Below are 13,767 nucleotides of genomic sequence, written 5' to 3' on the forward strand. Positions count from 1 at the left end.
TGAATGTTTCAAACAATTATATTTTATAAAATAGAACATGAATCACAAGTTGGGTATCGCTTTGGTTCCACTATTGGTGCAATACACATCCCTAACTCTCCATAATAGATACATTAATTCACATGACAAAACTGCAAGCTGGGACAACAAAACAGATAACTCTCCCGTCATACACTGCGGTTTAACCAACTCTGTTGCTGATAGTTTGATAAAGAGATTTAAGCTGTGTGTTCCATTTGTCTACGGCAGTGTACTTTTTCATTCCTTTCGACCTGGAAATGTATTTAGAATGTTAATAAAGATACGAGGTTTTATACGAACAAACTAAATCCAGTAAAAAAGAATTCAACATAAAAACTCACCTATCAGATCGTTCTAAGAGCCGGTTGACTTGATCAATGTGTCCTTGAATTCTGTTATCCAAAATAAGTGATACCAGTAATTGCTCAACATCATGCTCAGGCACATTAAGTTCCTGCAAATTAATAAGTTTGATTACATAAAAACTACTAGAATAACTATTAACTCATAAAATGATTAAAATCAACTGAACAAATAAACATAACTACTACTATGAGGAAAAGGCAATAGTAACTTTTTACTTGACCATTTACACAAGTGAAGGGAAGAAAAAAGAGAGGCAGGAAAGAGTCCCCAGAAAATGTTTGGCTCATTCTCTTCAAAATGAATACAGGCTTACCAAACAAAAACACTATACCTTCACTACTAAAACCAGAGACTAGATGGAATGGTTGTTTTCAAGGTGTATTTTGGCTATTTTTTGATAGAAAAGGTGTATTTGTATTAGACTATTTATTTTCCTTTTTATTTCATTAACATATATGATGGGCTGGGAGGGAAGAAAAGCTTGGAAATGAAGTATAGTGAGTACATTTACCTTGGATATAAACGGAATCCTGATCCTTGTATATGGTTTGATGAGCTTCAGCAAGACTTGAGTTCTGATATTCTTTAGCAGATCCTCAATGTAGTTTCTGATAAATGGATCATCCATGATGGTTCTTCTGTTACTCTGGAAAGTAACTTACCAAATATCAAATTCCAACAAATATTGGATGAAAAATAAGAGAAATATTTTATGGTCAAGTTAGTGCAGACATATTCTCGTGCTAGACTCAATAAAAGTACCTTCAAGATTTTCTCAAATTCCAATATTTCATTCCGCTGATAGGCTGCTATCAAGTTTGTCATTGCCAAAATTTCAGGGTCATTCTTGTATCTGCAATACGTGATATACAACGGTGAAAACAGAAAGAGGGAGGAAATTCGATCAAAGAATGGGAGAAACAATGATTATGTACACTTAAAATAAATGATGAGTAAATTACACTCTCCCTTGAGAGTTGCTCAGACAACAACCCCTTCCCCTCTTATTTTAAAACTGACCCTTACCCTCTTATTTTAAAACTGATACCCTCCCCTCCCATACACTAATTCTTTTCAATATAAGCAAATCTCTTAACAGTGGTGAATAATAATGAAAGTGTCTTCCAACGATGTTTTGGCTTTCTCTACAACTCTCAGTGTCATGAACAACTAATTTTAAATGTCTTATTGGTTTTGGTATTTTAGAATATAAAATGAAGTTTTAAATACCTTTATTATCAGCTTTGAAATTTCATCCAAAATCTTTATTTAATGTTCAAAGATCGCAGAGCGTGTGTTTGGTACTGTGGCACATTGAACTCAACCAGATTAATTTTTCCATTCACTTTGAGGCAACTTCTTCCTGTGGCCAACTTTCCATGTTTTTTATGTGGTTTTTCTCTGGCCACCGTGGAACCAAACACACGCAGAATTAATAATAATTATTCAAATACTAATCATGCTGAGAATCATCAGATATGAAAAGAAAACTCTAAAATACTCATTTATATTAAAATGGATTTAAATGTGACACATATTGATCTTTATAGGGAGGGAAGTGCATATTTTAAAATATGTGGGAAGGGGAATGCAATTTAAGCATCTCTAAATGGAGAACACAAATAAATTAAAAACAGAGGACTTACGGCTTAGCCTCCTGCCCATCAAAAGGATTTACTTCAGACTCCATCAACATGTTGGCCAGAACAAGGTACCTGACACGAAATAGAAACTATGTTACAAGTTAAATACAAAAGAAAAAAGGTTGCTTGAATGGTTTGTTTCCAAATAGTCAAGCTAAATGCTAAATCTCAGGAAATGATGGATTTCATAAGACAAGTATATCATATATCTTTGTAAGTATTACTGCCAAGATTTATGATTTACAGTTAACTGCATTTTTTTGTAATTAACAATCATGAAATGAAAAGATATATTGTTATGCAAAATGTTTAAAACTGATAACTAAATTTAAAACTAAGACAACACTTTATTGCTTACTTCAAGCATTGGATACGCCTCTGATTCCCAGCTTCATCATAATTCTTAAAAGCTTCAAAAAAATCTGTAGCTGCTTCAGCCCACTGGCGCTCTGCCATATGCATTTTCCCCCCACATTCATGGATTATTCCCATTATCCGTGGATGGGGAATTGCTGATTTAATAGTGAGTGCTTTCTGGTAAAGTTGCTGCATTTAATACCAAGGAAACTGAACGTAAATACAGGTAAACAACTTTCCTCTAGCATAAGATTAATTTAGAGGGATGCACTATATCACACCACCTTGTTTTAGAGTAAGTGATTTTCTGGGTTTTGAAAAGAGAACTATCTTTCTAATATTTTATTGTGTTTGGATGAACTTGATAGAAAACAGCTAAAGCACTAAATGTTCCTCCATCAACCTTTGATTCCATTCAATGATTTCTACATCAAGAACACTTTCACTGATTTCAACTCCCAATAACAAATGTCTTTGTAAAATATAGTTAGTGCATGCTTGGTTTTCAGTTTGAAAAGCTGCAAACCATGTCTTGGTCAAAAAATTTATCTCTTGTAACTTTTTCCCAGACCATGCTTTGGAGATTCTCAATGGAAAACAAACATAATTTTAATCCTTTTAGAATAAAACTAACAAAAAGATGTTATTCGAGAAATTGAGCTCATCCCACGAGCAGCAAGAAAAGTTTGGTACATAATTAAAAGCTAAATTGTACAAAAAAGCAGTAATATATTGGAAAGGCTCATTATTAGTCTTATGCAAGTTGCATAATAAGAATTTATTTCAAAAATCAATGCTGACCTTGAGTTTTTTGTTGTTTTTTGTCTCTGTGTACATTTGGATTTCTATTGCATAAACCTCTAAAAGTTGGGTTCCTTTCTTATGGTCATCTGTACCATCTTCCCTTTGACAAGATTTATGAAGTTCCTTCAATATCTGAGGGTTCAACAAAATCAATAAATTACTCAACGCTCATGGATACCAATAGATACAGAAACATTCAAATTAAGCTGGAAAACAACCAACATCATTGCACAAAATACTAATATGTTACCTTACTCATCCGTCCATATTCCCCAATGTCAAAGAAGATCTTACAAAGCTTAAGATTTGTCTTAAACCATAATCTCTGTAAAATGAGTGACATAAAAAATAAACATAAGATTGAATTATGACAATTACCATGAGCCAAAGATAATGTATAAATGTATTAACCTCATTCTTTGCTTCTTCAAGGGCTTTCAGAGTTGTCTGATAGAATTCCTGCAGAAGGCCAAAGTTCTGGCTAGCTGAACCTGAGACATAGTCCATAATGCTGTTTATGCATTTTTCACTATAGTTACGAGTCACTGCCGACTTAATGTAAGTCAACATCTCCCTGTAGGCTTCCATCATCTCTTTATACCTTCCAAGTCTATAATAGAGCTTCACAGTTTGCTTTAGAGCTTTAAATCCCCTAGTAAAATGTAAGATAAATATGAAAAGCAATACGTAATGGATTTTTATCACTGTGGAATGATTTTAACATAATATTACTATTACTATGCACTACACAAGTGAATACAAGAAACAAAGAAAGGGAATGCAGGAAACAGACACATTAGCTTATTTATTAGTAGTAATATTGTTTGACCCAATAAAAAGGAAAGAGAAACATTCTTGATTCATTAAAAAAAAAAAACAGATCATGGAATTAATTAATTATGAAACAAAAAAGGATACAACATACACAAAATTATAAAATCATTCAAGCTCTCCAACTCCAGCATCCATATCTATTTTTTATTACACAGCACACAGAAAAAATTTCTTACCATTCTGCCTTCTCTTGTTCCATGCGCACTACCTCAGCAAAACCAGCAAGTGCACCTTCTGGATCACTTTCGACCAAACCTATATACCAACAGGATATCATCTTAAGCAATCAATACGAAAAATGGATCAACTGCCCTTGAACCATAAATTATGGAAAACAAAAACTTATGAATAAGCAAAAGAAATTTAAAACATTAGAAACTATTTTGACAAATCATTTTTTAAAACACTTCCATGAGGAAGAAATGTAGCATGACTAAATCAATATCAACACGATAATGAATCAATTTTGACTTTTGGCAGAAATATCCAGCAATAGAACACTGATTTGAACAAAGTAGTTTTCAACACAATCTAATTGAACACTAGATTCCCAAAAAAAGACATTTTCCCAATTCATAAATGCAGGGAAATACCTTTTGAATTGTAATATTGATTCTCAATATCAACATCCTGTTCCTCTTGCTCCTCATCTGAGTACTCAAATCCATAGTCCTCCATATCAGCATCTACAGAATAACAGAAGCAAACACTTACTTGTGTCTTCAAAGTCAAATGGTAAAATGAAACCAACTATTATGAATTCGTCAAACAAGAATAACTAGCAAACTTCTTAGGCAAAGATCACCCATAAGCTAGCTTCCGGGATTATCCTTCCTTTTATAACTGGAGAGTTTCAAATCATGGAATTTGTGGTACAATATACCACCTCACAAAAATTAGGGTCGGAGGGGGGCGGGAACTAAAAGCAGGCATGTAGAACGAATTCATGTCATAAAGATTAAACAAGTTTTAAATCAGCGGGCAACTTTCCAACACCAGCCCCTCTTTTATCCAAGTTTGGAACCATCTAGACAAAGTTTAGCAACAGAGTACAACATATAGGAAAAGCCCAACCAAACCAAGTGGGATAAGGCTTTGTAGTTATTTCAGGCATGTTGAGGAATTAAGCACAAAAACAATAATCAATCGCATTCTCTCCAAATACAATCCACAAGAACATTAAAACATTGCAAACAACAGAAAACCCTGCTTCACTCAAAGCTTCACAGTTTTTTTGGGGGATTCTCATAAATTGCCCTCAACATTTCGATTCGTGGACGCCACCAACACAATTACGGACTCAAATACACATCCTAGGGCTACAAAGATTGTGCTCAATTGCTCTACAACGAAGTAAAAACCTCCGAAACCCCCGAAGTAGCGATCAAGATTTTTCCATGGCATAAAATCACGAACATAACCAAATCAGGAATCAAATTTCAAGTCTCTTCAAACCGAAAAAGCGAATAAATAAAGGAAGCGATTTTAGCAAGCGAAAAAATTAACTACAGGAGAAAGATTACTACGACACGAAGTGGAGAGGGGGAAATGGAGAAAAAGAACAGGTACCCGAAGCCATGTTGTATGAAATCGATTGAGTTTGAGGTCCGAGTTAGGGTTTTGAATCGGAGGCGATGAGTCCGAAACTCCGAGTTGGTATCTGAGTTGAGAGCGAGAATCCGGTGATGAAGCGTTTCAGCTTCGATTCATTGCACTACTAAGTACTAACCATTCCTTTCAAAACTCAGCAAAGCAATTTACACTGTTTGGTTGGTTTGTAAAAATAAAAAGGAAAGAGAAATAACAAAAATATAAAAAGCCCATTTTATAACTTCAATCATTTCAATAAAGTATATTATATTTACTGGTTTTAGTTATTATTATTATATTCACCTAAAAAAGTTATTGGTATCATATTAATTTGTTAATTGTTGATAATGATGAGTGTTAATTTATTATATTAATTAATTAATAATATAACATTAATTTTTAATACTCAAGCTGTCGTCAGAGTATCGAGACGTTGAAACCACTGCACAACTATCAAGATCCTACAAAGCATCTACACTTCCTATTAGTATGAATCTTCTTAGACTAAAGTGGTTCAATCCAACACAAAAATAACTGAATCAAACTGAAAAATGATTCTACCAGCATAAATACTTTTGCAAAATGGTTCTGATTTTTATATAAAAAAATGGTTCAATTTTTTTATAAAAAAAAGTAGTTCAGTTTGATTCTTAAATAGTTGTGTTTAAATTAGTTTTTGGGTAAATAATCATTTTGTATCTCAACGTGTGTAATTCGATGATAAATACGTTACTGAAATATGAAAATACAAAGTTTGATTTTCAAAATTGTAAAAAGTGCGACAAATATATTATGTCGTTAACTTTTATCTGTAACTGTTAATAAGATAACCTAAGTAGCACAAGGAATTAAAAATGATTGTCGTGACCATCTCTAATTATCAACATATGGACATATTTGTCATATAATATTTTTGGAATTTTCATCTTTCCACTTTTTGGGTATATGAATGGGTAAATAGTCACTTTTGTCCCCCTGAATGTGTAACTCAGTGCTAAATGTGTCATTGAAAGATGAAAATATAAAATTTAGTTCCCGAAAGTATAAAAAGTGCGACAAATATATCTGGTCATTAACTTCCGTCCTTCACCATTAATAAAATAATCAAGATTCAAATGAGTGAAATATGAGATATATTTATCTTTTAGGGTAATTTGGAAAATTTGTAATGATTGATACATTGTTACAATGTTTTATTTCGATAAACTGATACAATTTTATTTTGGATAATTTCTATTGTGACAGACAAATATGATTAATAATCAATATCATCGTTATTATTATGTTTGTTTTAAATTATGTTTGTCAATATATTTTAAGTGATTATTATAATCTTCTACTTGTAACGATATAAAATGGCCAAAATTTATCATAAAATTATATTTTACCCTAAAATGAAACAACATTTCGAGTCTAATAAGATAGTCCAATAGAAACATACTGATATTTAGGTCCAATAAAAAATTACTGACATTTTCATCTAATAATGATAACTTATTAATATTTTTTGTTCAATAGGTCCAAAAAAAAATTACTAACATTTCCCTCCAATAAAAAAAATATTGATATTTTCGTCCAACAAAAAATTATTAACATTTATGTCCAAAAATAGTATCTTACTGACATTTTTGTCCAATCTAGTCAGCATGACCGTATCGGCAATCAATTCAGTAACAAATTCGTCTTTTAGTATCATGTAGGCTATTTTATTAACAGTGACAGACAGAAGTTAACGGCTGGATATATTTGTTACATTTTTTACACTTTTGGGGACTAAATTTTATAATTTCATCTTTTAGGGACTCATTTGTCAACAAATTACACATTCAAAGACAAAAATAATCATTTACCCTTAGTTTTTTTAATACCTCTACTTTTTTTACGGTCAACTAGCAAAAATACAGTCATTATTGTGTCTGTGTCTATATTTTTATTACATTATTTGATTTTTATCACACTAAAATTGTTTGATATATTATTACACTCTTTTAATCAAATGTGGTCTAATTTTGTCATGTATTTGTATTTGTATGTTTATTGGTATATAGTTTAAATTTATTTTAAAGTAATTTATAATGTATTAAAAGATGTTTGTTAATTAATATGTCAATGGCGGATCTGAATGAAAATGAGCACAAATATTTGAAGCAAGGTTTAAACCTTATGGATGAAAGAAATATAATAGGCAAAATTGCACTTTTGGTCCCCCACTTTTGTTCTAATTTTACATTTAGTCCCTCGATAATTTAATTCACAAATTTGGTTCCCCTTTTTTATAAATTCCTGCAATGTTAGTCCCCGGACGCCTCAATTGGACATTGACCGTTAACCTCAGACGTTGACTGCCACATGTCAACGTCTGAGAGGTTTCCTAAAAAGGCTTGCATTTTTTTTACCCAGTTTATTTACGCTGAGGATAAATAGAGATTGTTGCTTGGCAAAAAACTTTCTCTGTCAACAAAATCCCATTTCTCTCTAGAGGGCCCTCTCCCCCCCCCCCCCCCCCACCCCACCCCACCCAATGCGCGATGGAGTTGTTCTCGCCGAGCCACGAGCCCAATGCATTAGCACGTGCAATCGCAAATTGCTTGTAGTCGCCACCATTAATATTGTTTCCATCATCGAAAATGACATGGTTTCTGAAAAGGTCATCTTCCTTCATAGGTTTTGGAAACATTGCACTCTTCTTCATCTTCTATAGTGAAGCATAGCCATGGACAACACCAAAGCTTCATGCACTTGAACTTCTAGGTGCCAATCTAGCGCATTTGGAGAAGGAAATGAAGAAACCCTAATCAGCGAGAGTAGAAATAGGTTTGGGGGAAGTGAGAAAAGATGGGAAATTAAAGGTAGAGAGAGAAAGTGAAGAGACAGGGTTGAATGGATTTGATCGGAACTTGGGAGGTGTTCTGCTGGGTTTCTTGGGATGTTGTTTTTTGTCTTCCTCTGTGTGGGGTTGCTTTGTATCTGAGCAAAACGAAAAATTCATACTTTTTGTGCGCAATTGGATAAAAAAATGCAAGTCTGTCTAGGGAACTTCTTAGACGTTGACACGTGACAGTCAACGTCTGAGGTTAACGATCAATATCCAATTGAGGTATCTAGGGACTAATATTACAAGAATTTATAAAAAGAAAAAGAACCAAATTTGTGAATTAAATTATCGGGGGACCAAATGCGAAATTGGAGTAAAAGTGAGGGACCAAAAGTGTAATTTTGCCAACATAATATAATATAATTGAGAGGAAAGATTCATCTAAAAGTAGCTAATCATATTTCTCAACAAAAATTAGGAAATATTTCACACCAATTTCATGCTAAAATAAATAGTTATTTGAAATTTTTAAAATTATATGAAAAAATAGTGATACTCAAGATTTGTTTATACTTCAAGACAATATTAAGGATTTTGTAGTGTGTTAAAAATAGCTAATTAAGATTTTAGAAAATCATTCAAATATATTGGCATAATTAATTTGATACAAAATGAATTTAATTTTCAATTTCCAATTTTTAAAATTAATTTTGAATTTTTTATAGAGAAATTTTGTTGATAAAAAATGTAAATGTTGAATATAACAAATTTTGTTTTATTTCTCTCTCATGTTAATCTTAGTTACGGGTACATAAATTTTGTAAAAAAATGGATAATTTCACACAATTAAAAACCAACAACTTTCTTCAAACAAGTAATCATTGTGAATATAAGGGATAGTTTAGTTTTAAAGTTACTTTTTTCTTTTAAGCACTTGATTTATGGGCAACCAAACTTTGAATAATTTTTTTTTTTTCTAAAAACACGACCAACCACACTAATTAAAAAAAATACATTAAATTTTATTTATAAAATTAAAAAAATAGTATTTTGTTGTGTCTGTGTATGCGTTTCTATTAAAGAGAGAATTGAGAAAACACAATCGTTATGGCTTGTCTATGTGTCGTATATTTGTTTTATAGTAAGAAAATAATTCGCATATTTCTTTAATACAAAATCATTTTAATTTAATTTTTTAAATTTTTTTAAAATTAAATAAAATAATCCTTAAAACTCATCATCCATCCGACCTAGCTTGGTAATTGAATTAAAAATTCAACCCATTTAAGTAAAGTACTCTTGAATTTTACTGTCAAACATTTATCACATTGTTGCACTCACATTCATAGCCATCTTTGAAAAATCATATTACAACGAACATTAAATTTTATCTAATTTTTTAAATACTCTTACATTTGATAAATAAAAAACTTGACATCATGGTTTAAAAACAATAATAAGTCTTTACCTATTAAGTGTAATTTTAATACAACTATAACAATTACAATGCAGAGAAGAAATTAAACAAATATCAAGTTGAAGATTCCAAAAAAACAATCAAGTGAATGCTTCCATGATGCTCCTTTCACTCTTTCAATGTTCTAGTAGAGAGTGAGAGTCCTTATGACCATAATGTATGTATGCACCAAACTAAACTGTCTGGATTGAATTTCACTGTCAGATTGTTTATTTATTGGCGATAAAACAACATCTATGAACTTAAAACTAAAGCAAAAATATTGAAACTTCATGAATTAGGAAAACCTAGCCATACTCATGAAATGCATGAAAGTAGCATAAAACATGTATTATACAATAGCACAAATAATTAAACCAAAAAATGTTTCTTTCTTAACTTATTAGAATAGGAAAATGGTTTGCCAAAGCCAAATTGAATTGTTAAAAAAACAATTTGATTCAGTTAAAAAAAAGTTCAGTTTTTATAGTTTTGTTTAGTTATTAAACATTTTTATTTGGATTAAGAAAAAAGTAACACTCTCCTAAATGACATGCATGAAAAAAGCATCACCATAAACACCACCAACCATTTTCACACCCTACCGCAAGCCTAATCATAAAGTTTTCCTTCAACTTCTAATGTTATCGACCAAATTTAATTCATAGCTAGGCAACCATCAATCAAGATGAGTCTTGAATCTTGAAACCAAAATCAAGGTTATACAAACAAATGATAAGATAAAGAAGAACAATAAGAACACTAAGGCATGAGAAGTCCATTGAAAATGTCAATTTTGAAGGATTTATATAGAAATATCAATTTGAAATAAGAACCTTTGCTTTATTTTATGTCATAGTAAGAAGGAAATGTTTTTTGATGGGTCCACCTAAATTTAGGCATCCTTATTCCTATTTCATTTCAATCAAATAATTTGTCTCCTTCTCAATTCATTTTTCCTTTTTTATTTTTTTGATATTAAGGATGACAAAACACCTAAACCATACTAAACACAAATTCTATGGGATGTGGTTAAACCCATAACATCCTTCAAAAGAAAAAACAAAGAGCCAACAGGTGGGCTATCTAAAAAATATGCAAATCAAATCATAGTCATGAGCTAAGCTTGCTAAACAATCAACTAACACATTCTCATCTGTATAAACATGAGAGATTTGAACTTGCCAATCTTTTTGGATCCACCACTTAATAACTTCAACTATAGACCTGAAAGGGTGTCCATGATGCACTCCTTGCAAGACAAAGTTCATAGCCATTCTTGAATCACAATCTACATAAATGTATTAATATGCATAAACCAGGCTACCTGAAGAGCAATTGGGACACCCCAAAGTTTTGTCATTAGCACACTAAAGGACCTAAGGTTCCTAACAAAACATGTGAACCATGTCCCATTTGACATTCTAAAAGCATCAACATATGTTGTTTGTTGGTTAGGACTTCTAACTGATGCATTTGTATTCATCTTAGTCCAACCAGACTTAGGAGGAACTTAAGCCAAGGGCGTCAATTGTTTACTACCTGTGACCCCTCCTGAAAACATGCCCTTGCTCGAATATCACGAGCTATAAAGAGTCCCCACCAAAATCATTCTCAGAATAACACATGTTTATTATGAGAAAACCAAATGAGATGAACTCCCATAGAAAAATAGTCTTCCAAATAGCTCCCTCATTAATATCAATCTTAGATTTCAGGTTTTGCAAAAACCAATCCAACACATCCATGTCAAAGAAGTTGTTATCGACATCAGGAAAAAGTTTGAACCAAATGACTTGGACCTTTTCACAGCCTCACAACAAATATAGAATGGATTCATCTTCATAGGACAAAGAAGACATAAAGAGTTGTTACCAAACTCGCTTTGTTGCTTAACCCGCTTCCCCATTGAAACACATTAATCACAACTCCTTTACGCACATCTTTCCAAATGAAACAATGGTCATGAGGTTGAATATCCAGGGACCAAACGTGCTTCCAAATACCACTTACCCCATGAACTTCCTCACCTTTAAGCAAAAAATAAGTAAACTTTGTAGTAAATCCACCATCTAGTGTATTTGCTCAACTAATGTGATCCTCCCCAATGTCTCGTGAGGTGAAACACAACCAACAATCTTTGCCAACAACCAAACAGGGATAAAATGCTGGAAATGAGAAATATCCTAAAACCCTCTATTTTGATGTAATCACTTATAAATAAATTTACTTCACTATAAGAAGGGTTCTGAATAAGAAATTTAAAAATAATAAGACCAAATGACAATCATCTGTCTTTCCAAAACCTAATCCTTTTCCCATTTCCATCAACTCACCTACATCCCAAAAGAACAAAATTCCAGACTAAGAAAATTTCTCGTCAAACATCTGAACAATTATTCATACGTCTAATAGAAGGTAAAGAATGATCATCACAATTATATTTACTTTTAAAACTCAAACCCACAAAGCATCATGATCAATCACCAAATCCCAAGTCTATTTCATAACAAGAGCACAATTAAAAAGTTTTAGATCATGAAATCCCAAACCATCAACATCCTTCTCATGACAAAATGTATTCTAACCAATCGAGTGACATCTCAGATGATTCGAAGACTTATCCCACACAAAAACTCCTATTCAGGCCCTCTAGTTTATTACAATCCTGATTTAGGAGAAGAACCATTTGCATGATATACGTCGGAAGAGCAACAATAATCGCTTTGGCTAAGGTACATCTCTTTGTAAAAGAAAGGTTATTTGTCTTCCAAGAGCTTTGAATTCATGGAGTTGTGGGGGTGGTTGGGGAGACAAAAAAGAGGAAAACAAGAAAAAGAGAAAAAAGAATGACTTGTCGTCGTCAAAAATCATCTTCAGAGGCACTGTTCGATGGTCCAAAGAGGTGTCTTTGATGCAAGTAGTTGAGAGATAATTATTTAACAAGAAAGATAAGGATAAATCAAGAAAAAGAGAAAAGAAACTAAAAAATAAAAAAGTAAAAAACTCAAATGTTACTTAAAAAAATTAAAATATGTAATGGTAAAAAAATAGTGTGAGAGACATGCTAAACTCTGTCCACTCTAACTAATGCCACAAACAAAACAAATCACAATCCACCGCTATTTCCTCTTTTTTTTTTCCCAATGGACGGCCACTCCTCTTATTTTAACCGTAGGGGGTCCAATTATTCGTCTAAGAAAGCAACCCTTGTCATTGACTCTTTCTCCCTTTGGAACCTAAAAGATAAAAAGCTAACCAAAAAAATTCACAACAAAGAACAAAACGTCGCTTTCATTCCCGTCACCTCTCTCTCAATTGCACTAAAGTGCTAAACTAATCCTTTCGTAATTTCCACTTTTATTAAATATAATAATAACACCCCGGAAAAAGAAAAAGAAAAACAGGAGTCGCTGACACTGAGACCCTATGTCCCCAATTAAAAAAAACAACACCAAGGAATTTGTTTATTAACAAGATCAAGAGAATGGAAATTATTATTACTACCCCATGCATTTATACTTTAATAAATTATTATTACTACACAATGAGTTTGTGAGGGGAAGATTGTTTATTTGATTTATGTAAAATACACTTTTAGGAATGAATAATAAATTTGAAATTTAAATTCAAAAACCAAAATTTATAGGAATAGCTAGAGTATAATTGAAATTGGAGGATATAAAAGTTTAAAATCTTAACTTAATAATAATAATAATAATACTAATAAAATAAGATTAAATTATTTATTTGATTCCATAATTTTACGATTCGTATCTTTCAATTCTTATAGTTTGAAAGTAATATTTTTTTAGTTTTTATATTTTATATTTTAATTCTCTTTTAGTTTTTATAGTTTAAAAATTATCTTTTTAAGCCTT

At 31.9% G+C, this 13,767-nt stretch overlaps 1 protein-coding gene across 1 annotated transcript; it reads right to left on the minus strand.

Moving 5' to 3' along the window:
• Window positions 1-4: 4 nt before the first annotated feature.
• On the minus strand, window positions 5-5,813 carry LOC100788070 (COP9 signalosome complex subunit 2). The gene is made up of 12 exons (XM_003520431.5): window positions 5,595-5,813; window positions 4,619-4,711; window positions 4,202-4,280; window positions 3,603-3,843; window positions 3,442-3,516; window positions 3,189-3,323; window positions 2,389-2,576; window positions 2,034-2,102; window positions 1,150-1,240; window positions 899-1,033; window positions 363-475; window positions 5-272 (listed from the first exon to the last, which is right to left on the minus strand). Exons 1-12 carry the CDS (start codon window positions 5,602-5,604, stop codon window positions 182-184), a joined length of 1,320 nt encoding a protein of 439 aa, XP_003520479.1. The 5' UTR covers window positions 5,605-5,813; the 3' UTR covers window positions 5-181.
• Window positions 5,814-13,767: the final 7,954 nt, after the last annotated feature.

Source organism: Glycine max, chromosome 3 (assembly GCF_000004515.6).
Source record: "Glycine max cultivar Williams 82 chromosome 3, Glycine_max_v4.0, whole genome shotgun sequence".
Lineage (NCBI taxonomy): Eukaryota > Viridiplantae > Streptophyta > Magnoliopsida > Fabales > Fabaceae > Glycine > Glycine max.

What these genes read in the sequence shown, in the direction of transcription:
- LOC100788070 (XM_003520431.5), bottom strand. An exon ending in GAACAAGAGAAGGCAGAATG is followed by an intron (nt 3,844 to 4,201) that starts GTAAGAAATTTT and finishes ACATTTTACTAG; the next exon opens with GGGATTTAAAGCTCTAAAGC. An exon ending in GGATTCCGTTTATATCCAAG is followed by an intron (nt 476 to 898) that starts GTAAATGTACTC and finishes ATTAATTTGCAG; the next exon opens with GAACTTAATGTGCCTGAGCA.